The 24,623-nt window shown below is 44.5% G+C and overlaps 1 protein-coding gene across 8 annotated transcripts in view; it reads left to right on the top strand.

Moving 5' to 3' along the window:
• The window catches only part of COA1 (cytochrome c oxidase assembly factor 1), a 53,056-nt gene extending 33,939 nt beyond the window's left edge, over nucleotides 1-19,117 (top strand). For 3 of the 8 annotated variants that reach the window (XM_075054548.1, XM_075054556.1, XM_075054562.1), the window contains 4 exons: nucleotides 10,918-11,020; nucleotides 13,927-14,078; nucleotides 15,989-16,065; nucleotides 18,751-19,115. In XM_075054548.1, the coding sequence (XP_074910649.1) occupies nucleotides 10,927-11,020; nucleotides 13,927-14,078; nucleotides 15,989-16,065; nucleotides 18,751-18,847 (420 nt within the window). In that variant the 5' untranslated portion in view covers nucleotides 10,918-10,926 and the 3' untranslated portion in view covers nucleotides 18,848-19,115. Of the gene's footprint in view, nucleotides 1-6,846; nucleotides 6,870-10,603; nucleotides 10,779-10,917; nucleotides 11,021-13,926; nucleotides 14,079-15,988; nucleotides 16,066-18,750 lie in introns of those variants that run through there. The other 5 variants (XM_075054590.1, XM_075054574.1, XM_075054583.1 and 2 more) reach the window with 5 other exon arrangements.
• The last annotated feature ends 5,506 nt before the right edge of the window (nucleotides 19,118-24,623 follow it).

The following is a 24,623-nucleotide window of genomic DNA, read 5'->3' as shown; positions in this document are numbered from 1 at the left end:
AAATAATAGAAAATTACAGTGGCTATAGTAAAAAAAACACCATCTGCATTCAAAAAAAATAAAAATAAAAAGGAGAGGAAAAACAGTTCCTGAAGTTAATTAACTTTTATGTAGATGCAAGTTTCTGGAATTTAGGTTTGCATCCAAAAGAGAGAGAAAGGAATAAATTGAAAGAAGACTGGGGGGGGGCGACCTTTCCTAAAGAAGCCAAAAGGGGAGGGTGCAGGGAAGTGGGTACTTCAAATTTTAAGACCCAGAAGAAAAGAAAAAATTATTGCAAAATTGAGATTGAAAAGGTAAAAAGGTGTGGCAGCAGTATGGTAAAGGCATTTATTCATTTATTTATTTATTTACTTACTTACTTACTTATTAGCAGCAGGAGGTCTGTGCTGTTGTCTGAATTTTTTTTTTAAGCCAGAGCTGAGCACAGCTGATGCTTGGCCTTGGAACATGTCAGTTTGAAGATAGCACGTACGGTATTAATAAATGTAGAACAATACTTGCTGTCAAGTTGGTTACAAGGCAGTAGTTCACTGAAGGGGGCCTGACAATGTCAAAAAGCATTAGACCAGAGCCAGCAAATGCTTTATACGCTACAGCTGAACCCAAAAGATGAATTGATGCCCTGGATCTGACTTTAAGGCATCTGTCTGCTCTGGAGAGCATGTGTTTTTCTGAAGAAGCAGGGAAACAAGTTGTTTTTCTCTCCTCCTCCAACCATCTGCCTACACATGGAAGGCAAGGAGCAAGACACGAGAGAATAAGTCATAGTGTGTTGTAAATGGACAGGGATGCCTTGCAGAAAAAATAATCTTCAAAAGCAGGAGCACATGCTCAGGGGAGGTGTTTGGAGGCAACTCTGAACAGCAAGGAGACAGCTAGCAGACTGGGACACTGCAGAGAGGACTGGCTGTCCCCTGGGACTGGCTGTTGCAGGTGCGGTTGCTGGCTTCCCTGGCTGAGAGCCTTGCGGTCCTTTGGTGTGAGAGCTAGCAGCGAGAGAAGAGCCAGTCAGAAGAGACACCAGGAGAGAAGTAAACAAGCAGATTACAAAGTGATGAAAAATAAGGGTATCAGCCTTCTACAGTGACTTAGAAGAAGGTGTGACTGTTTCCTCCACCCCCTCACTCTCATGCCTGTCCACTGAAGAATACTATTAAGGCAGGTAGTCACAGATTATTAATGACCTGTTAACAGCTTCTTTAATTTTCTAATAAGTGCCAACTATGGCTGCTGTAATTATTCTGCTGGTCCTACAACACGCCCTGTGCCAGGCTGGAAAATACTTTTTTTTTTCTGGAACATATTGTTGTGCCTCTTAACATGGCATTTACTGCACATGGGCAATTTCATACCTAAGTAAAATTACATCTTAGGTTGTCAGAGCGTTTTGCAGCCATTGAATGTCACTATCTTCCAGTGAAGTAGGATCCAGGAAGTGTTTAGTCACTTATTTTTCACATGTGTGAATTGAGACACCCAAAGTTTATGGTTTTAGCCACAGTGATACAGTGAGTCAGTCCCTGAGCTGCTTATGAAACCTGGGAGCACCGTCTTCTGCTTTGCCTCTACTGGTGCTGTATGAACTGCAAAAAGCACAGATAATTAGAAGTAACACTGAGTAGGGGCTTTTTCTATCTAAGCAGAGGTCCCTGGGAGTAACATTGTATAAAAGCAATGATATCTCTTTATCACTCTTCTGAATTCCCACAAAGAGAGAGCTGAGTAGCATGCGATGAGAAAAGAAAACAAAAACAAATGGAAAAAATGTGTGTGTTGTGGTCAAAGGCAAAGTCTTTCCTCTGCAGCCTTCAATTTAAGAAGTCTGTGGGCATGGATCTCTGCCAGTGACATTAGCAGCAGTGATTCCCTGCTAACTGGTCCTGTTTCCTTTTCTAATGGATCACAGCATATCTATGTGTCTCATGTATGCTGCATTTGTCAAATTTCATTGTATATTTAGCTCTTGGTAATCTAGCATTTGATCAAGAAACCCCACAAGTATTTGAAGATTACGGTAGCAATACATTTATGAGGAAATAATGTATGTTGCTAGCATCCCTGTTTGAAAGCTACTAGTGAGGGTGTCTCTTGAAAATGCCGTAAAGCAGTCTAATTTTCAAAGATCCCAGCACTTTTAGGAAACAGTGATCCTGTAAAGGTATCACCTGTTGAGCACACACAAAACACCTGATGTTTTGAAAAATCTCACCCGTCAACAGTATGTAAAAGTGTGGTTTGTGCTTTTGTCCAGACTCTTAGACTGCCCACCTCCTTGTTGGGCAAAGCCCTATGCTGTAGCTCCATAGGAAAAGCTTGTCTCCCTATCCCTAAATGCAGGTTCACTATAGGAAACAGCCCTGGAGTTGTGCTGAACCTGTCTAAGCTGATCTGTTTTAGCCTAGGAGAGGGGATGGTGCATGGGCAGGGACACAGCCCAGGTCTCTGGAGACGAAGTGACCAACCTGGCACAGGCTTCCTGTGAAGTCGTTCTGTGTTCTTCTGCTACAGCTCTGCAAAATGAAAAAAAAATCCATGCCTTCCGTAACAGGAGCTATAGAAGGACCTAAGATTTAGTGAATAAAATAGAGACATCATTTAAAGCATTAAACAGGGAGAGACTTTTTCCCTCAAATCCTTTCCACCCATGTTCTGAGGAGGAAAATATGGATCAGTCAGCTGTTTTCTGAAATTCCTCTTGCCCTGACTCAGTTTTGGAAGAGAAGCTGATTCACGTCCAACTGTCTTGTGAACATCCAGCATATCTTTTCCTTTTTCCGAGGGTGGATGGATAAATCGGTAGCTACTCAGATAAAGTTAAAGGTCTGACTCCAGATGCTGCACATGCAAATGGTGTGGCAGGTTCCACCAGTTCCTATTCCCTTTTGCCCTCTCCATCTCCATCTTGCACAGCTCTGTGCACAAGTTAACAAGCTGGATCTGTCTGAATGGAAACCTTCAAATATTGTGGGAGTTTCTTTTTTTTTTTAATGGTTCCCATCATAACTTTTTTTTACCTTTTTTTGTCTTTCTGAGAATAAAATGTTTCTAGGTCAGAATCCCTGTTGGTCTTGTGCTGGTTTTGGTGTTCAATGCTTATTAAAAAGTCACGAGTCTTTGAGGTTATTTTTTCCCCAGATCTTAATTTGTGTTAACAGATTTAGCTGATACCGAACCAGTTCTGCTCATAGGGGCAAGAACCAAGTTCTGGAAATGATCCAGGTGTCCACAGTGTTCAAAAGTAATTAGTTTTCCTCAAAGCCTTAGGCTTCAAGTGTTGATCTGATGAGTTTCAAAGGGACTTGACTTTCAGAAGAAGGACAGGCTCAGCATTTTCTGAAGGAGGGGCTCTTCTGGGGAGGGTGTAAAGATGGGCACTTGAAATAAACCTACCACATCTGAGAATCTGGGGGGATTTAGGGTAGTATTTTATTTATTTTTGGTTTTCAGTAGGAAGCATGAATAAGAGCAAGGTGTTTGTGAAGTGCCAAAAGTATGCACTGCTATAATACTATATAACAAAAGGCATTATATCAGCAAGACGTTTGGCCTTAGGGCTGCAAACCTTCCTGTCTCCACTGATATTTTTAAAGGCCTTGTAAATTGGGCTCCATGCTGATCACAGCAGAGTAGATCACATCTTTTACCCTCTCATTTCCGGAAGCAGACACATTACAAGGGAACAAGCATCATATGATTTACACTATGTTCCTGCCTTAAACATTTTTTCCCTGTGACTGCCTCCCCTGGCATTCAGTTCCTTTAGGTCACTGTCTGCTGCGTGCCTATTTAATGCATGCATGTGGATTGTATTATTGAAGTTAGTAAGACTACACACAGGCATAAGCCTTATCAGGATTGGAGTTAGAGACTTTAAACTTCCAGACAGGTACTAACTTTTAACTTAGCCACATACAGTTCCTAGCCCAATGACGTTTGCAGTACTTCTGTGAACTTCTGTGACCATTTTCTTTTCTTTTTACAAGGCAAAATGTGACCTGTTAGCCAAGAAGGTTGTTACAGACTCCTTGTGTTTCTTGCTGTTTTCTCCCAATCTCAGGATTTAGTAAGTTGACTTAAAGCTAGATGATAGGTTGTTGGTTTTGGCTCTGAGAACTTGTCAGTGTCTTTGGCATCATTAATATAATGGACACAGATAAATGGCCACAGACTGGCAAGAGAGCTAAGTACTTAGTCCGATATAGAAAGCACTGCAAGCTCTTTGATCTTTCCAGGAGAAATGGTTTGGTACTCTTCACTGATCACTTACCTTGCAGGTTCAGTGAACCTATTCTAGGAAACTATATACAGAAAATACACAACACAATATGAAAACCTCCCTGGCTTGACAGTCCACTTCTGCTAAGCTCCTGCTAAGTACAGAGTGCTATTCCCTCTCATCCTGACAGCACGAGACAGTCAAAGGACTGTATTTGTATTTCTTTATGTGATTCTTTTGTTTTAACGTGCCCATTTGGAAGCTGGGCTGTGACGCATGCTTTGGGGAGGCATGGGTACAGTGTAGACCAATTCTTTTGAACCTTGGATTGCAGCACTCGTGACCTCACTCCCAGCGGCAGGGAAGCCAAGAAGCTGGCCTGTAGTTTTCTCAGGTAAACCACGCACTGTTAAAACCATAAACACCACTGATCTTTTCTTCCTGCACCTTGGATGCAACTTTTTCATTTACCCTACTTACAAATTCTTACTCTTAAATCTTTTGCAATTCACCTCTAAAACACAAAAGGAACATTCGCACCTTCTTCCCCGCTCCATGGTGTCCAATTACAGAAACATACAATTAGGGATGTTAATGACAGATTATTAGGCATTAACCTATAACGCAGTGCTCCAATAACAGCAAAAATGGGTCACACTGTAGGTATAATTATCCTGCTTCTCCAATAACACGCCCTAGTCATGCCTCTTTTCTGTGATATCCCTTGTATTTCAGTACAAAGCATGGGCAGCTCTAGTTGTCTTGGAGCATGGTCTGGAGTGGATTGTTGAACTGGCTGGCACATGAACCTGGCCTTCAAAAAGACTGAACAAACTAGGTAGCATCTTTGCAACTTAGAAGAGCAAAAAAGGATTTAGGCACCTGCCTTTGTTACCTGCAGTTAGGAAGACAGACTCCATTTCACAGAGGGATAAACTGAGGCATGGCAGAAGGCTCCTTGGACAACGGGAACGGTGGCCCCACCATTTCTGTCTGCCTGGCACTGGGGTGGTGCAATAGTCTGTAGGGGAAGAGGGCATACAGAAGGGTGAAGGGGTGCAGGCAGGAGGAAAAGAAATGCAGTACAGACAAGCCTGCCAGATGAGATTCTGTAACTTAAGGGCACATGGGGAAGTAGACTGTGACAGTGGAGTACAGAATATATACGAAGATACATATATATATAGAAACGTGCAAATGAGAGTGCCCAAGAGAGGCTAAAAAGGTAACAAAACTAAAATATCTGTAGGCACCATGTCAGGCTTTGTACTAAGCGAGCAAGCCACCTGCATTGTAGCATGTGCCCCAGATGTGATACAGCTACAAGAATAAGGTGGCCATTTAGAGTCCTTAATCACTCTATTGGCTACTTTCACTTTGTTTGTTAATTAGCTAGCAGCAAGGGCAGAGAATAAGCTTATCACAGTTCCCTGGCTTGCCAGTAATCTTCCTTATACATAGAGTTGTCTCTTCAAAGCATTTTAGCCAGGGTAAGTATTACCTTTCTAGGAACTGATCCACAAGATGACCCTTGAAGGGACTATTTCAAAGCTGGCTGAAAAGGTGTTTTACCTCTCTAAACGCCAAAATATGCCTTTTCAGTGCATCTAGAGAAGAACCACTGAGAAAAAGAGCATTACTTCTACTTTTCATTTGACTGTGAATTAAGCAAACTTCTTTTCTACAAGTTGCTGAGCTTTTGGTGAAGGCAGATCAGACATGCAAAGGCTTGGTATTTCTGAAAATGCTGTCAGGAGGCACAATTTGTGCTGTTACTTCTCAGAAATGAGGTAAATAATAAGTTGAGACTATTTCTGTGAAAAAGGGGAAAATAATATGCAGAAATGACGATCCTGTTGAAACACTTCTGCTGTACTGTCCTCTCTTTGGTGACAGTACCAATGATGAAGGTATTTTGTAGATAGTGAGTGTCAAGAAGCTGTCTCTAAATTGTTGTCCTGGCATGTTATTCATATAGAAATTGGCTCACACCCAGATGCCTTATGGATCTTAAAAGATCAATGGATGGGCAAGGGAGCAAGAATGTGAAATACAAGTGTGTGCTTGTGCTTGCATGTGGCTTGCTTGACATTACCCTCATCTCCTGTGACTTCCATGACTACTCGGGTGGCTTGCAGAAAAGCTGGACCTGGGGCTGACTCAAATCCCACCAGCCCAAGGGAGAATTTCGTTGCAGAAGGGTTAGGCAACAGTTCCAGCCTTGAAGTTAGATGCTCAGGTCTGTGTTCAGGACTATTGATAAGTTTTAATTTAATTTAAGAATAGTCTTTTGCCACACATATTTAGTGTGTCATGCTGACACCTCAGGACTACACTGGTTCAAAGTGGTTTAAAGGCTCCCAGCTGCTTGTATTGGTGGCCTGGCAGCATATTGTCTTGGCCAGGTGTGTAGGCAGTGGCCCAAATTGAGATAGCCAGCAATGATCACACTGGATTTGCATGGATCGAGTTGCTTCTCTCTGATTTCAGAGCAATATTATCGGTTACTGCTTGGTCTGCAATAGCACTCAGAAGCTGGAGGTGCCGGTGGGGCTTGGTAGTGCCAGGGGGAGGAGAAGGAAGAAGAGAAGGAGGAAGAAATGCCTTCTCCAAAGAACCTGCAGCCCCAGCTCTCTCACTCAGGTCTGAGGCAAGTAAAGTGAATGTTTGTGGCTTGATGAAAATGCCCTTACTTCACCGCTACCTGCTTTTGGTGAAGGTGCCCGAGACCAATGTCTGCACATGAATTTCAGAGACCAAACCAGAAAATCTGAATTTGCTGAAATAATGGAGGATCTCTTAAGCCCAGCCTATTTTTAGAAGATCCTCTGTGGAGAAAACAGTCTAATTAAAAACAGACTTTATTGTTGCAGTAACCCACCATTTCACATGTGACCCTGAGAGTCTTCCACCTCTCTGGGTTTGTTAAATCTTGTTGTTAACTGCCTGAGTCCTGCTTAGTTTCAAAGTCAAGCTTGAATACTACCTTCTTCACCATATCTTACTATTTTCAAGGCACAAAATGACCATCGCCCTTACTGGGAAGCTCTGCTCTTTAATATTTATTTTTAGAGAACACTACTTATAACAATTTAATGTCTCTTCTTTTGGTAACTGTAGGCTCAGTGTTTTTGTGTGTGCTAATCTCCACCTAATCTTTCTTACCACTGCAAATACCATGGGGGAAAAGATGTTTTTGCAGAACAGTGTAGCTTGGAAATTGTGCTTTTTTTAATTACCAGCTGTGAAGAAATATGTTTTTCCACCAGTTGACTTGCATACTTTTTAGTGGTATAACAGGTTCTGAGGGGAGATCTCTGCCACAGATAGCAATGTGATCTTCCCTCCTTAGGAGGCAATTGCACGTTGTATCTATAAAATTCTCCTAAATGCATTGTCTTACAGTTACTCCCTTTGTGGTGAATTAAGTCGAGGGGGTTTGGTCCTTCCCTTTAATAGCCTCTATGCTTTGCAGGCTCTAAGTAATTTTCAGAAAGGCTCAGGACAGGAGGCATGCCTCTGGGCATGTCTCTGCTTCCCTTCCCTAGTGAGCCACCTCCATGGCACTTCAGTGGAGCAGCAGATGGGAGCAGCAAAGATGGTTGGCCAGAGGGCAGAAATCCTAGTGATGAGTCCTCGCAGACAACAGCTCCTTACTATGTTTCGGTCTTCCACAAGCTGACACTATTAGTATCTCCAGTGTCACCATTCAGAAGTCTTCAGCAGCTGCATGTTTGAGCAGGATGCTCAAGGATTTGGAAGCAACATCCAGACATCCATGCCGCAAGGGACAATCATGGCAGGGAAGGGGAGCAGCAGACCCCCTCTGAGGGATGCACTGGGCTCCAAGGACACCTCTGTCCTTGCTTTTGAAAGCTAACAGGGGATTGTGGGTTCAAAGAGAAGGTTTGCAAGGTCTTGAGAGGCTTGTTAGAATGCATAGCTCTGAACCTCTTCCTGCAACATGGTGTCATAGGACTGACTTGGGAAAACAGCTGGGAAACAAGTGGGAGGAGAGCGTCAAGGGCTAGCCTGGGGATGGGGTGGTCCAGCCTGTGGGCTTCCCACTGTGACTGAAAGCAAGCAATGGAGATATTCTGCCTGTTATGGCAATGAGGACTTTCGCAGAGCTGGTGCAGGCTGCACAACTTGGGTGTACTTCAGCACCCCCCATCCCTGCCTCACCAGGACCAGCAATGGGCAACGGCTGCAGGCAGGGTCGGCACATCAGGAGCAGCCGGGAGTGCTGCATGGAGCAGCAGTGCTTACCGGGATCACCGTTTCTCAGCTGCCAAGCTCCCTTGCCAGATGGCACTGTCTTGGCACAGCACCATCAGGGCACGTGCAGCCACTGACCTGCTGCGAGCAGAGGCGGTGATGAAAATGTGTGTGAGCACATGACCGATCAGCATGAAGCTCCTCTTACTTTCCATCCCCCTTGTTTGGGTGCGAGCAGACCGTGAGACCTAACAAACCTCAAACCCGCTGAGAGTGAGTTGCAGAGCCTCTAATTTCTGTCCTTTGCTAGGCAGGTGCCCTGAGCCTCAGTCAAAATCTCCTCACTGGTGCAAGAGCTCTGCGTCTTCCCACTTTTACTCAGCAAACTGCTGGCAGCACCCCCCACCCCCAGACATTTGCATTCAATTACCCTGAATTTCATCACAGAAAGCAAATTTTGCCTGGCTAGAACTTTGAAAGGGGCAAAACTAAATGCCGTGGGTCACAGCCTATTACATCATCTGATCCGCTCTCCAGATTTACCACCTTTTTTTTTTTTTCTCTCTGTTATGTGGTGTTGGTGTCAGATTCTCCTCCTGGCCTGACGGATCTAATGGAAAACTCGTTTTTTAATCAGATTTTGCAGTTTGAGGTGGGGGGAGGTAATGTTATAAATTGTGATTTAAGGTAAGTGGCAAACACAAGCGGGTGAGCAGAAAGCTCTCACTGTCCTTGTGAGACGACTGCCACAATTTCTCTGTAAAATTACACTTGTACTTCCTCTGCTGCAATTTCTCACGCCACTTAAGTTGCCCAGGGGAAGTGAAGAAGAAAACTTGTCAGAAACAGATCAGGAGTGAGAGAGATGATGACTGACTGTACCCATGGCCCAATCTGGGGATTTTGGGGACATAAAAGAGACATAATACCCATATGCTTCTCAGGGTTTCTACCATTTCTAGCCATCCATAAATCTGAAGTAAATAAAACAGTAAACTTAAATATTAAGAACTCTTAACATCAAGGCAACTAGTTAACAAGCAAAGCCTTGGACTAAGGGATAGCATGCATTACGATTGAAAGCTAGTTCCGACAGAGCAGTACATGAAGGTTGTACCTGGGTTGCATTCATGGTTTCCCTCAGGCTAGAGGATGCAAGAGATGGCGTACGGGCATGTCAGCAGAGCGATGAGCAGAGGGAGGCTGCCCCTGTCACCCTGACCCGGCCATGACAGGAAGGACTCCTGACATTTGCCTCTCCACCCTCTCTAAACTGTGGTTGCTGGCTAAGCAATACCTGACTAATGCATACCTGAGGGATGCTAGAGGTGGTTTTCACAACAGGACTCAAACGGCCTTGCCCAGGTCACATTTCTGTAAGTGGTTTGGGCCTTGGTTTATTAACCAGCTCTCACTGAGCGTAACACTTAAGTCAGACCATCGTGGCACGTGGATCGAGGTGTGAAGCCTTTGGGATTAGAAATCCCGTACAGCTTCCCCAAGTATTGAGATGTCTATGTGCCTACATCAAAAAGTGCAGCCTTTTGCTAATCTTTCTTTTTTTTTTTTTTCTTTCAAAATCATTCCTTCCTACCATCCCAGCTGCGAGAGAAGCAAAAGCATAAGCCGATACTTGGATGCTCAGTCAAGTCCCATCCTACCACAGCCTGAAGCAATGTGCTACTCTCCTACTAACTCAGCTTGACTCCTACTAACCTGCTGTGGGCAGGAGCATTAGCTCCGACTCTTCAGGCCACACAGTCCCCTTCTTACCCAAACCGTGGAAGCGTTCAGTAGATTGACTTTCTCAGAGGTGTTTCTTATTCTGCTAGGTCATTCATTCAAATGCCAAAATTGTGACTCATTTAAAGGGCAAGCTTGGGCTCGGGGGGGGGGGGTGCAGGAAGGAAGAAAAATAGCTTGCAAGAACTTTCCTGTTTATCCACGGCTTGGGAAAAAAACAACACAACAGAATACACACACCCTGGCTCCATTATCTTTGCAGACACAGGGCTGGCTTGGCTCTGTCCCTTACCACTCCAGGCCAAATCCAGCCCTGCCGCGAGCGTGTTTACTTTAGAGAAGTTTACTCGAGAGAGAAATCCAGCCCCCGGAGCCTGAATGCTCGCAGTGTGTGAGCGAGTGCACAGACACCGGGAACCCCCGTGACAATGTGCCGCAGAGCTGGCCCCCGGCCACACTGGGGAGGTCATTTTCTTCTCGGCAATTAGCGAAGTGGTGGCATCGCTAAAAGAAGTTGAATAAACACATTCAGCCCGGCTGGGTCCCTGGTTTGCTCTGTTCTCACCACCCTTCCTTCTGGGTGCGCGGTGGGGCCCCAGTAAGCAAGAGCCCAATGCCTCTGCACTGTGCTTTCATTCAGGCCTGGTTGGAAAAGGCTTTTAGGAAAGAGGAGGAGGAGGGAAATAACCCTTTAGCTTTCTTCTTTCACAACAAATGTCTTCCCTTTTTCTTTTCAGGGAGGAAAAATGCCAGCTTCTCTAAGAAAACTGCAGCAAATGGCTGTTTTCATGGGACTGTTCAGCGGTGGGGGATGCATCGTGATGTATAATCTTATGCAAAGTAAGTCTTGGTGCTGTTAGCAACCTTATTTCTCCTCTGCCCCTTTCATTTGCTTTTGTGTAGCGGGGAAAATAGCAGCATGCAAGATGTGAAAAGCAGATGAAGTTAAGGGAAGTGTGGCTGAGCCTCTGGGTTCTGCCTCTGTGGGCTCTGCTTTGTTTAGCCCCAGGGCTGCTGCTCTCCCAAGTGCTGCTGCACGCATATCCAGAGGTGGGTATTACAAAGGGAGCAGGCTACTGTGGTCAGGAGAAAGTCTGGTTTCTGGGGGGTTTCCTGAGGGTGAGGGCAAAGTGAAAGCTTAGGCAGTAATGCAGGTTTGGTTTCTTACTGAGATTTACAACTGGGCAGGAAAAGAGGACCATCTGTGAGAAGGTCTTAATGTCTAGGGGTTTTATCTGTAAATCTCTCTGTGGTGCTGGCCCTTAAACACAATGTGCCTATGAAGTGCTAAGACATCATTAGTTTCTCCTGAATGAAGGGCAGATAAGAGCACTCAGCGCTGAGAAGACCAGAACAAGGAGAGAAAAGCTAGACAGTTGATGTTGCTGTTACAGGCAGCTCTAGTTGCTACATGTGTTTGGCCAAGAATCCAAATTATTAGTCCAAATGATAGATGTTTGTTTCTTCTAAAATTGTTTCTAGATATTTAGCATCAGACCAGAAATAGGCTTTGCCTCTCTTGTGGGTTGCTATAGGCCTCTTGGCCCTATGCCTCTCCCTTGCTGGTGCTATCAAATGATACTGCTTTTCACCTACCCTTATATCAGAGGATGCTGCCAGAAAAGCATAGCCAAGCCTGTTCCTCAAGCCCTCAGATGAGCTCTGAAACCTCCCCTTCATTTTACATGTATTAATAACAAATCAGACAAGGCTAGAAAGCAGGCTTTAATTTTAGGCAGCTCATGCCCTCAAGCTCTGGAGTACATGACAGATATATGATCCTCTTATGCTTTAAAATATTGAATCTAGTTTTAACAAGGACATTAGCATTTTTTAATTTTCATCTTCAGCATTGTCATCTAGAAATCTCTGGGGAAAAAAAAAGTCAACCCCTGTGCTATACAGAAAGTCAAAGGGCTCGTTGCCCGCATCACTTAGCTGTGCAGTCAAGTGGCACAATGCAATGACTGCTTCTTGCTGTGTTGCAATATCGGTGGCCAGTGAGTAGCTGTCTGGTAACTCGGTGACAAGCCAACTGGGCTGTTGAAAGGACACTCTCTGCTGCAGAGTGTGTCCTTCTGTAGCCTCCAACAGACAGGGAGGCCACACTGGCACCCTCCCTCCCTTGGCCCACACCCAGGGCTATCCCAGTTCCTTCTGCCCAGTGCACAGAACTGGCCCATACTGGGACCTGGGAGGAGCAAGTGGCTTCCATAGTGGTGGGAGCAGAGGGAGAGGGGTGCTTCCCTCCCCTTCCTTCAGGCTGAAGGGAAGTTTGCATGCATGTGGGCTCTGTGAAAGCTTGAACAAACACTCAGGTAATTCTATTTCTACTCATTCTCTTTACCTCCACACCCTCCTCACAGGAGCAGTTGCCCCAGCCAACCCCAGCATCCTTTCAGCACTCCTACTGCAAATGTGTGGACAAATGGATTATTCTGCCATTTTATGTCCGATACACAAGATGCTAACAAGGAACAGCTGAGAAGGAGCACTAGGAAACTCGAACCTGTTTCCCCTCCAACCTGCAGGATGAGCACAACATACTTTTAACATGATCTGTAGGCACTAAAGGGCTGGCATGCTGCAACCCCTTTTGCTGGAGCTCCTTAGGGTGGCCCAGGGGGCAGGGGAGGACCAGTGCAGGCTGCAGCCTAGCAAAGCTGTTTCTATGCCAACTGGATGCTGCCTGCTCACAAGGGATGACTATAATTAGGGAGAAGGGGCAGCATCCTTCTGCCTCACGCTCTAAGAGTAATACTGACAGGCAAGAGATCAGGTAACAAACCTTACACCTTGTTTTAAACTCCTTGGAAGGCGAGAGTAAAGTTGCCAGATTAGGATTTTCACATGTGCACACTCTTAGTTTAACTCTGCCCTTCTTGATGTCAAGAGAGTGAAGTTAGGCTGGCATGCAGCACATCTAGAAATCCCAGCAGGCAAAAACTGTTTATAAAACTGTTTATAAGCAAATCTCTGCTTCCATAAGGAGGGTCGGCATGTTTCCAGCCTCACAGCTCTGCATTGTCCATTAGTGACCACTGCACAGCATTGTCCAGCTATACATAGCAACCAGACATTGATAAATAGTGATTTACCACAATTGTCCTCCATATGCCAACACTGCAGCATCCAGGCTACTGTGCTATTGTTGCTGCTTGACCATTAACTCTAATGGCACTTCTTTGTGCCTCCCTTTTAATGCATCCATCAGTAGAGTTGCAGCTTCATGGCTGCCACTTGAAAAGCTGTACCAAGACCACAGCAAGAGTTTCACGGCAGCAGCAGCTGTTCCTGTCTCACACCAATGTCTGTGAAATATTGTCCATTCTTAAAGTATTTTCTGTACCTCCTTTAAAAAAAAATAAATTTAATTACTTTCAGAACATTTTCAGGTATGCCTCCTTATGCTTTTTTTTTTTCTCCTTCTTTTTTTGTTCCTTTTAGATGACATACAAACATATGAAAAGCAGGGAGACACAGCCATAGGCTGAACTGTATATCAGTATGGAATAAGCTATATTCAGAGCCCTCTTCACTTAAATGAGCTGAATAACATTACAGTTCAGCACTGCTGCTGTGATGTAAGGTTGTGTTTCCTCCTTTAGCCAGATTTCTCCTAATTAATAGTTTGGACTGTTTTTCAGGGAGGGTGTGGTAGCCTGGAGGAAATGTCTTTTTCTTTTTTTACTTATGTTTTGATTTTAAGTGGGCAGTCTCCTCACTACCCTGTTTCTATCACCTAGAAAGTTTTGCCAGGACCCAGTATTACCAGCAGGCTTTGGAGCAACTGAACAGCAATCCTGATGCCCTGGAAGCCCTGGGTGCTCCCCCTCTTAAGGTTCACAACATCCGACTGACAGATGGGAGTAATCGCGTGGACACAGAAAGAGCACAGGTAATGCTGGGGAGGTGGTGTCACAGGGTGGCTTCCGAAGGTGTCCGGTGACAAGAGATCAGCCGGGGGATTTTTAGGAGGTCGCGAGTCACTTGGGGGCACTGGAAGGCAGTAGGATGGGATGCCAGTTGATTTGAAAGAGGAACGGGTTTCCAAAGCATAAATCTATGCTCTAATGTGAGGGACTAGAAGCAGCAAGAGCAGCATCTTCATGTTGTGCTATATGGGCACGTCACAGAATGCCAAGGGACCTCCCAAGCCAGTCGGTCCCCCTCCTGCTACCGTAAACCACAAAAGCATTTTCAGAAACATATCAGATCCAGTTTTAAAATAGCAGTTGCCTCCCTCTCCCCCCTGGATACATCCCATACTAATTTTTAAAGCTTTGTCCAGAACAGAGTTTTATAGCTGCTTATGAGCTATGCTGTGGTACAGCACAAATGGTGTCATTTTTAAAAGCACCTGTAAGTCTGTCCCATGGAGGACAGCTGCTGGGTGCGGAGCTGAGTGCTGGGGTTACGTAGTGACTGGAGAATGCTGCGCTGGGTGCTGAAGTGTTGCACAAGGCTGCCTTGCATCAGCCCAGGGCTGGGCCAAAGCAAACCTTGCAAACACAAGTCCGCTTCCGTTCTGGGTTGCTGCCTGAAAAGGACTTTCCATCAGTGTTTTTACTCCTTAATCCAGGACTGGCTGCCCTTCCCTGGTTTTGCTAGTGATGCAAAATGTCCCTAGAGACCTCTCCAGGCAACTCACTCATCAAATTTGAATAATTTTGTCCCTCCTGGTGACTAGTTTTGAGTTCTAAGGATCAAGCAAGGGCAGTAAGGAATTGAGCAGATGGTGCAGTGAAGGAGAGAGGCTGTCAGGGCAAGAAAAAAATCAACCTTCAACCAGCTCACATAAAATTCTACTTTCTGTCTTGCTGCAGCCAGGCTTCACCCATGCGACACCATAGGCCAAAACATTTCCCTGGTTTTACAGATTTAACCAGGCAACATATCCAAAGACAAAAATGTGGGGAAAACACACAACCTCTTATGCTGATTGAAAATAAGAAGAGAACCTGTCCCACCGATATGTTCCTGTGTCACTGTTTAAGAATGCTGGTTGCTCAGGTGACTCAGGGTGAAGTCAACCCCTGCCTTCTGCCGACCTCACCCAGGACACAAACCACCAACTTTCTTCTCTGCTTTTTCATGCTCCTGAGCATTCATATTCTCATGAAATAAACTAGTTAATCATCATTAACAATTATATCATAGATCAGTTTACTGGCTCCACAACATTGTCAGCTCCTGGGCCTGTTGGAGAACCCCTGGCATTTTCCCTTTGTGATTGCAATACCACCAGCAAACACTACACGTGAAACATTTCTTTTATTCAAATTTTAGACCGAGTGCAATTAGCTGTGGTCAGTGCTGCAGCTCCTAGCTTTGTTTAATAAACAACTGAGTGGAAGAATTTGTGACACTGACAAAAATCATTGAACATCTCATTGCCTTGATGCATGTTAATGGACTGATCTACAGAGGATCTCAACCTACAGGCTTGTTAAGGTTATGGGAAGCTCTAGCACAGTGCAGGTCACCTCTGGATCACCATGCATTCTGGTAACGAAAGGTGTTTGCTCATAAACAATTCAGAGAGCGAGTGGTTTTCCCTGGGGCTTGCAGCTGTAACACAGTACATTCTTTCAGCAGAGAGAGATTAATGTATGGCAGAACAGGCATACTTGTATAGCCACGCACACCTTAGCCGTTAGAAAAGCTTAGTAAAACTCTGAAATATGTTAAAAAAATAAAATTAGTTTAAGTTAAAAGGGAGGGTTTGTGTCTTTGACTGTAGAAGCAGTACATGTCCATTTCAGTAACATGCTTCACTGAATCTTTAACATACTTTTACATCTGCAGATAAAGTTACCGGTATCTGGAACAAAGTCAGCGGGGTACCTCTACATTAACTCAGAGATGGACCACTCCCATCAATGGTGTGTACTGGGGGAGGTGCTGGGAGAAATACATAGACGCAAGGAGAGAAGTGGCAGGAGAAAAGAGTGGAGCAGGATATTTGCGTTAGTAATCCATGCTGCTGAGGTCGTACACACAAAGAAAGAGGAAATTCATGTCTGAAGGTCTTGTGAAAGGTTATTACCGTCATTATGGCAAAAAATGTAAATCAGTTGAGAAATCTATTGAATTCATCCCTATGAATACAAACAAAACAACAACATGAGCCATTAATTTGTGTGAAATGTGTTCTGCAAACTACAGTTCAGTATCTATACAAATACTGTGAGCCAAGGTATTGTCCCCTCCCACCCCTCCTCCCCAAGAAGGTGCAAGGCCATTGAACAGCAGTCCTAACTACCGTCTAGTATTATGTATTGCAGTAGGGGAAATTCTTACACATTACCTCAGAACCTATCAAGGTGAGCTAAAAACTATGCAGGATTTTTTTCAAGCTATCCAATAAACATAGTCTTCATAATTTAAAAAAAAGTGCTAGAACAGATATATTACAGTAGAAGGATGCTCTGACTCCACATCGTGTCGTAGAGATTTTACATTTTTGTAGTACTGAAGCTTGAAAACCTCCCTTGTCAAGGGTAAACTGTTTTGTAGAGCTAAGCAAAGAATTATTACATGAATTCAAAGTCCACCTTCCATCGCAAAAAAGGAAATTTCACTAGATGGAAACCTCCTCACATGTATTTGTTCTTGGGCATTTGTTAGGCACTTCTGTTATCTCTATCTAGAAACCCAAAGCTACAACATTTTTTCTCAGCTGCCGCTAGCCATATGGTAATGTTTTCTTTTCATAATTAGGTGAGCACGACTTACTGGATTTCTCTTCTGAATAACTATGGGAAGGAAGGTGTAAAATGATGGGAGGGAGGCACTAGGCTGGGACTTGAGAGACTCAGGGCAAGGCCTGGTCTGCTCCCTAGCGACCAGAGATACCCCCAGAGGTCCCCTGCCACCTTTCTTGTACACCTACGATTCCCTGGGGGCCTGGGCTCTGATCTTCTCACTCCTCCTTATCCCCTCCTCACAGATGGAGGGAAGTAACAGTTCCCTCCCATTTCACTGGGTTACTCTGAGGATAACTGAAGATTGCAAGATGTTAAGCTACGGCAGTAATTGAAGTGCATACGTATCTCTCAGAATTTTGTTTTTAAAATGAGTTCTCCATGCATTTCTGCAAGCACAAGAGGAAAAAAAAAATGCATCTTCTGTAAAAGGGTTTGTGGCAGACAAACCTGTCAGACTCAACCATCTCCACCTACATGCGGGGTTCTGTGGACAGCTGCACTTGGGGCTAGGCAGGACTTGGTGTCCTTGCACCTGGCTGAGGAACTAAGTAAGAGTGAAATGGCTCATTCCATCTGCTCTGTGAAGAGGAGCTCCTGAAGTCCCCAACAGGAATAACAAACATGTAAGCAGGCCATTCTGGTGGTGCTCTGCAGAGTGTGCATGTGGGCATTTCCAGTGGACACTGGGGAGGCAACCAGACCACTACAGACACAGTGAAATGACACCAGGAGGTGAGCGCTCTGTGCAAGAGTAGTTGAAGCTGCTAAGCCACTGAAATGCTTCAGACTCTGAGCATGCAGTCTGTCCATAGTAGTTTATTTATTTATGTGGTTATTAAAAAAGGAGGGCAACTGAAAAAAACTGAAATCTGGGTGCATGAGCTGGTTTGGACCTGGAGTAGGAGGCATTCACTCAGGCGCAGGCAGCGCAGGGATGGTGAGGGCACCCGGAGACAAGGGCGACCAAGGCACCAGTCCTGCAAAATGACGCTTGCCTGCCCCGAAGCGAGTGGAGGGAAGGGCTGAGACCCTGGGCCACGTTGAGGGGAGCAAGCAGTTGCTCCTTCAAGCCCTGTTACAAATGACGCAGTTACTCGTCCCAGGTCGGACGGAGGCAGAGGGCTGGCGAGCGAAGAGCCCTGCCACAGACTCATTGCACAGAGGTGTGGCAGCCGAATTACCTAATTGTATGTACTCGGCACCAACTCCAGCAAAAGCAGAGCTGGGTGAGCGCCAGGAGCTTTTGAAAAAATCCTGTCTTAGTACCCCAAAATAATAGTCCTTCCCAGCTGGAAAAGCAGCGTGAGCAGTCTCACAGAAGTGGGTTTGAAGCAGAGCTTAGAGGAAGGAAAAGGCTTCCCCTCAGTCTCCAACAAACGCAGTTTTCCTTCTCTTTTAAGTAACTACTGTCGTACCCTGTCAGGGTTTCAGCAGTCACATTGAGTGATCACACAGTGTTCAAACTCCTCCAAGCCAGGATAATTCCTTAGCAACACAGTCTGGCTCCAAGGCTGGAGAGGAGCAGAGCAAGGAATGCACCAGCAGGACGGAGAGGAAGAAAGGCACTGGGTCGGGGGAGGAATGTCCTATCTAAAAATAGCTGGCAGGATTTTATTTGAGTTGCAACAAATAGGAACACACATCCCAGACCTTTAAATCTGGACTGTGCTATGCTATTAGGGAAAACAGCTTTCAGAACCTGGCACTTGCAAACCAAGTTTTAAAACACTTGAGAGAATTTTTAAAGGCAATGAATGCATGGAATGATTTGTTTCTCCATGCCAGCTTTTTCTACACTGACTTTACTACTATATTAAAAGTGATTGAAAAAAGTTAAAAATCTCTTTTGGTCTGTGTCAGCTGGTGCCTTCAGGATGTCACCTTGAAACTGCGGGATGGTCAGAGTATTCCCGTTTACCACTCCCCGGTGGAAAGCATTGGTGTGCAAGAAGGCTAAAAAGTCAAAGGCAGCTGCTTCTCCACCTCCCGTTGAGCTGAAGGAGCCATTAATCGATTGCATCCCGCTGTGTCCGTGAATGTACACAGTTGTCACAAGTGACAGTTTCACTTAAGTGAGTGCTCTCAAGACAATTTTCTCTCTCTGATTGACCTCATCGTTGTCATAATTGTAATTTCTTTCTTTTGCTGGTTTATTCATGTGTTCAGCAGAAGCCTAAAATAAATATCTTGCAAAAGACTTGCTGTCCCAGAGAAGTCATGTGTTATGCCCTATGTGTGCTGATGTTATGAATTTGAAATAAATAAACAAACTGCCAGGCAACTGAACTTTTCTACAACTGCAGACCAAGGTCAGGACAGTTGGGATGCTCTGTCATGGCTAGAAGACTAACTCAGCTTCTCAAAGTGATTCCCTTGCTGCTTTGGTTTTCCCCCATTTTTCAACAAGGTGTTACCTAAAGCAGGAGGGACAAAGCAGTGAAGGTGGACCTCAGCAGCAGTCCTCTCCACTCCTAATGAATAAGTCACATATTGGGTAGATTTGCACCCTCACAGTTATCATTAAAAAGCTCATGAGATAGCCAAGGATGCTCATCATAACCTAGGAATTCCAGGAAGAGACTTGCTACTCATGCTGCTTATGCTGAAGGTTACTCAGAAGAACCCACTGCTTCACACCAGCACTGTCCGACACAAGTTCAGGAGAGCACATTTATTTAGGGAGGAAAACACTCAGGAGGTGCAGAACAGGTAAAACACTGTCATGGTTCACTCTGACTGTGCCTTGATTCTGTCAATCAGGTAGAGACTTGCCCATCACCAGAAGTAGGCTGAGGAATAAACAGAAAAAAACTCCAGAACCACCCACACAATTTCCACCCCTGACCCCAAACTGCACATTTGAACAATTGCAGAGCCTAAGACACAGTCTGAGACAGACACAAGTAACTCTCCTGCCTTCATACCGTGAAGTAACATGAGCCATTAAGAATGTCCAGAAGAAAGAGTATTTTGGATTTATTGTAACAGAGCAGCTTAATCAAGCTGCAGCTAGGGAGAGCCCAGAGCTTATATGCCCAATTCCCTTCCCCCCACCCCCCGCACTCCATCTCGATATCCAAATTTGAGTCCTAGAAATCCACCAAAGGCACAGGCAATGCAAAGATTTTCAAGAGTAACAAGCATTAGATAGGGAATAGAGATCTGGAGCAAAGAATTGTTAAAGACCAGCAAGCATTTTTCTGCTCAATGATGACCCAGCAAACTGGGCGAAGTTGCTTTTGAACAAGTCTGCAGAGCAAATGCTAAAGCAAATGGAGGGAGAGGCTGACTAGAGGACCACAGCAACAGCATCTGTGACAAAACGTTTTAGAAGGAAAAAACCAAAACAAAACCAAACCATACTTGAGATTTAGTTTGGGACTTACAGAGACCTGATCCAACCGCACAAACGCCCACCACACCAGGGCAAGGATTAGGATGCATCAAGGAGAGACACTGTGTCCCACCTTTTAGATTGAAATCGCTGTGATCTGGTTTCACAAAACAAAATACAAACTGTGTGATTTAAAAACATTAGCCTTGCACTGCTGGAGCCCACCTAGCAAGAAAACCTCCTGGGAGATGTGGAGATCTCCCAGCCACCTGGTGTCTCAGAGTTTGGGCAACTCTGGCTTTTGGTCACTGAAGAAGTTTGATAATGAATCAAACAGTTGACAAGGAAAAGCCAAACCAACCACTTCACATCCATCACTTATCACTTCTCTGGCTGCAGCTTTGACTCGTTACCAATCTCAAAAGAAGCTGTGGTTGTTGAGAGCAACCCCAGTGCATGTAGTCCCTATGTCTGTGCTAGAGGCATCTAGCACACGCTGCCACACACCTGCCTTTTGTCACCGCTGCATGCTTAGTAAGCCTGGGACCTGCAGTGGCTGCAAGGTATACAAATGTCCAGGAAACCTGGCACAACCAGACCAGCCTGCAACACAACGCTTGCTCACCACCCTCCTGTCTTTTGAGCCAGCATGCACAATATCCCTGGTCTGGCTTCACAAATTGCTGCACCACAATACCACTGCCTGGCCTGGCTCTAACCCTGGTTATCCCAGGCCTGAGGGACATATACACACACACCTCCTCCCCCCAGACATTACCAGTAACACTGGAGATGTTACACCACCACCCCAGACATTACCAGCAACACTGGAGATATTACTACCTTGCTTGGGGGAAGCAGAGCTTCTGAACAAGTTGTGTCTTTCATTTCCCCACTAGAGACCTAGCAGAGCACCCCTTTAACTTTAGGCACTCCTGATCTTCCTAACCAAACCATGAGTTCATCAAAGCTGTGAGAATGGGCAGTATCATCATATCATACCAAGGTTTCTCTAAATCAACTATTTAAACCCAGAGAAGGAAGAAAGCAATGGGTGGAGCTGGAAGCCAGCAGATGGGTGGAGGGGGACAAGAGAAAAGTCACATTCCAATCCCTGCTTTTGTTTTACTACCTAACAGCAAACGCAGAATTCCTTACCTCTTGACCTTGAAGAGCCTCAGGAGCCACTTCCTCTCCATATTTGAGCTCTTTTAGGATGCACATATTCAAAGGGAGAAAAAGAAGCAAGCTGGTGCATGCAGTGCCAAGCTGCTTTGGCCGTGTGGCTCCCATTAAGCACACTCACAGCTCACGGTGGCTGCTTTCAGAGTGGACACAGGTGCAGCAGGAGGAGCCAAGAGAGCTGGAGCATGCCAGGAAGACGGGGAAAGCAAAGGTCTCAGAACCACCAGCAGTTGCTGAAAGCCCAAATAGCTTCAAGAGGGTACCTGGGCATCCCTCTTCCCCTTGCAGTCTTTTCTTCTAAGGAACACTGGAGCAGATTAGGTTGTATTTAACTTCATTACGTCATTGAAACGCTAATTCATTACAATTACATTGTGTTGCCTGTCGCTCAACACCACTCTGGACAATAATTTCATTTTTATTGAGAAAATATTCATCTTTTGATAAAAGACCCTAACCCCCCCCCCAGTTAAACTCCTTTAGAAAGCCATTCTTTTCTAATCACAGAACAGTTAAGGTCAGGAGGAGCCTGTGGAGATTGTCTAGCCCAATTGCCTCACTCACAGCAGGGTCAAGTAGAGCAGCTTGCCTGGGACTGTATCCGATCAGGTTTTGAAGATCACCAAGGATGGAGACTCCACAACCTCTGGACAAACTGTACCAGTATTCAACAATTCTCACAGTAAAAAAAACCCCAGCTTTTTCTTATGTTTAAACAAAATTTCCCATGTTTCAGTGTGTGCCCATTGCCTCTTGTCCTGCCACCGGGCACCACTGAGAACCTGACTCCATCCTTTTTACTTTTCCCCTACGGGTATTTATACTCATTGACAAGATCCCTCCCCAGGCCTTCTCCTCCAGGCTGACAATCCCAGGTGTCTCAGCCTCATTTACAGGTGCTGCAATCCTTTAATCATTTTCAGTATGTTAAATAATTTCTTTTAAATTGGCTTGAAAATTTGCATAGTTCCTTTGCCAGCTGTTGGTGTGGTTAAAACAGCCATCTTCGTGACCTTTGCTGGATTGCATGTTTGTTTCTTACTCTCTAGTTTGATTTTAATAGCTTCTGCCAGGCAGTCATCACCCTCAAGGAAACTATCAAGGCAGCAGGCTGTTCAGGGCAAGAACTTAATTTACAACCGAGGAACAACAAATATTGCTTAGCAGACTGTTACAATGCTTGCATCTATTTGAGTTGGACCTGACTAGCACACAGGGGCTATACAGAAGGCTAAGCAGGCTGATATGTTCTCTTTAGAGTATGTTTGTCTAGGTAGTAATATGGTTTTGTCCAACTTATGGGCCTGCCAGTTCACTTCCTAGCTTGGGCAGATGTCTTGCATCAACAGGGAACGTGATTCATTTGGATTCATCTCCTGTTTAGAAATGAGGATGCATCCGGTTCTTTCCAGCCATTTGCCTGCTTGTCAAAGCAAAATAATTTTCCTACATGTTTTCTGCAAAATTTGCTACAAAGTTCCCTGCAGCATGGCCCAGGCAGTCTATAACACCAATAGCGATGGAGACCTGTCATGTTCTTGGTGTTACTTTGGAAGACACATCACACCTGGCTAAACACCTTTGGTTCATTTTATGTAGCACCAAGTATATAAAAAATACTAGAATCACGTCATTTCTTGACCAATATAATGCAGTTTCTGTTAGGCTCTCCTAGAAGGTTTAGTTACAAGCACCTTTATTCAATAACTTCTGAGACAGCCTTTGTCTCTCTTTGCTTGTTGAGGCCCACGGCAAGAACTTCCATCCAGCAGACCAGCTGGATCTCACAGGGTGCTGCTGGAAGGTGGCAGGCAGTAAGGTGATACCCCAACAGTTCAGGAGATTTTCCTGTAAGGATTAGTTAAGGGCACCTGTGTAAGTCAGTCTGTACACTGGGATTACAAATTAATCAAAGAGATGGGGTACACTGATTTCAACGCATCACCAGCTTAGCTGTGATTCTGATTGCACAAGCAAGCAAAGACTCAATGCAGTTAAGTTCCCTGTGTTTACAGGAAAAAAGTTAATCCCTTCAAGTAGTTAAAGTCCCTCTCCTCTCCTAATTTTGCAGTAACAGTTGTGGTCCTAACGCTCTTCTTCACTTTGACAAATCCTAACCTTTTCTTAATTATGAAAGATTTTATCACACCATATGGACTTAATTTTTTTTTTCTGTTTTATAAAGCTTCCAGGTTGTATTTTTATGAAACCAAAATATTTTACTTTTACAGAGCTATACAGTTGTCAGCTGTCTTATAATGGGAACAACTAATGAAATTAAGCAGTGTTAGAAGAGGAAATGCCTTTCTGTAGAAGAGGAAACACTTCTCACCCAGCATCTAGTCAGTACTGACTTTCCCCACAGCAACTCACATCAGGCAAATAACAGAGCTCTGGACACAGCACACCTTGGAAGGGATATTAAAGTTTCAGTGCTTCAGAGCACACATTTCAGCATGATTTGTTAAAACTGGATTAATGCTGATTTGCATCTGCTCCACCCTGTCCTGGATACACAGCCATCCTACATTACACACCATTCACTGGCATTTAAATATCATCTTTCCAACCCCACATCTTCAGGCAGGTCATTTCCCACCTGTCAGATATGTGAAATAACAGTCCTAAGAGTTTAATGGCAATATATTTCTAGGTTTAGTATACACCAAGAAAAAAAACAACCAGGAAGATTTACATGGATAATGTGACTATATTTATTAATCCCAATGACAGCTTAATTCAACATCTGTAAACGCTGTATCGTGAAGATCGCTACAGTGCAAGCATATTGCTTTAGAGTGGAAAAGATTATTGATGCATTTAATATTTGCTGCACAAATTGAATAAATGTGTAATTCAGAATAATAAAATATCAGTAATTCTGCTATATGGGTGTTGAGAAAAATAACTTCACAGAAGTCCTTGGAGAAAAGCAAGGGCATTTGAACAGGAGACTCAGTCTAACATATTACAACCCAGTACCAGCAATATATTTCTAGCTAGTATTCAAAGCCAAGCATGGTGTCCACTCACCAACCACAGAAGCAGTTAAGTTGCAGTAGCTTGCAGTGCAGCACTGTACTTCAGCTTTACTGTTGATTCCAGTTATCATGCAGGCATCCTGCACCAGACTAGTGTAACTTTTGGAATTCTGTTTCACATCAGTAATGCTGTCTTGAAGAAAGATTATGGTTTCTTTAAGAAAACCACTATG

The sequence above is a fragment of the Buteo buteo genome, chromosome 2, assembly GCF_964188355.1.
Source record: "Buteo buteo chromosome 2, bButBut1.hap1.1, whole genome shotgun sequence".
Taxonomy (NCBI): domain Eukaryota; kingdom Metazoa; phylum Chordata; class Aves; order Accipitriformes; family Accipitridae; genus Buteo; species Buteo buteo.
The sequence above is the reverse complement of the archived record's forward strand: the minus strand, read 5'-3'. Positions and strand labels throughout refer to the sequence as shown.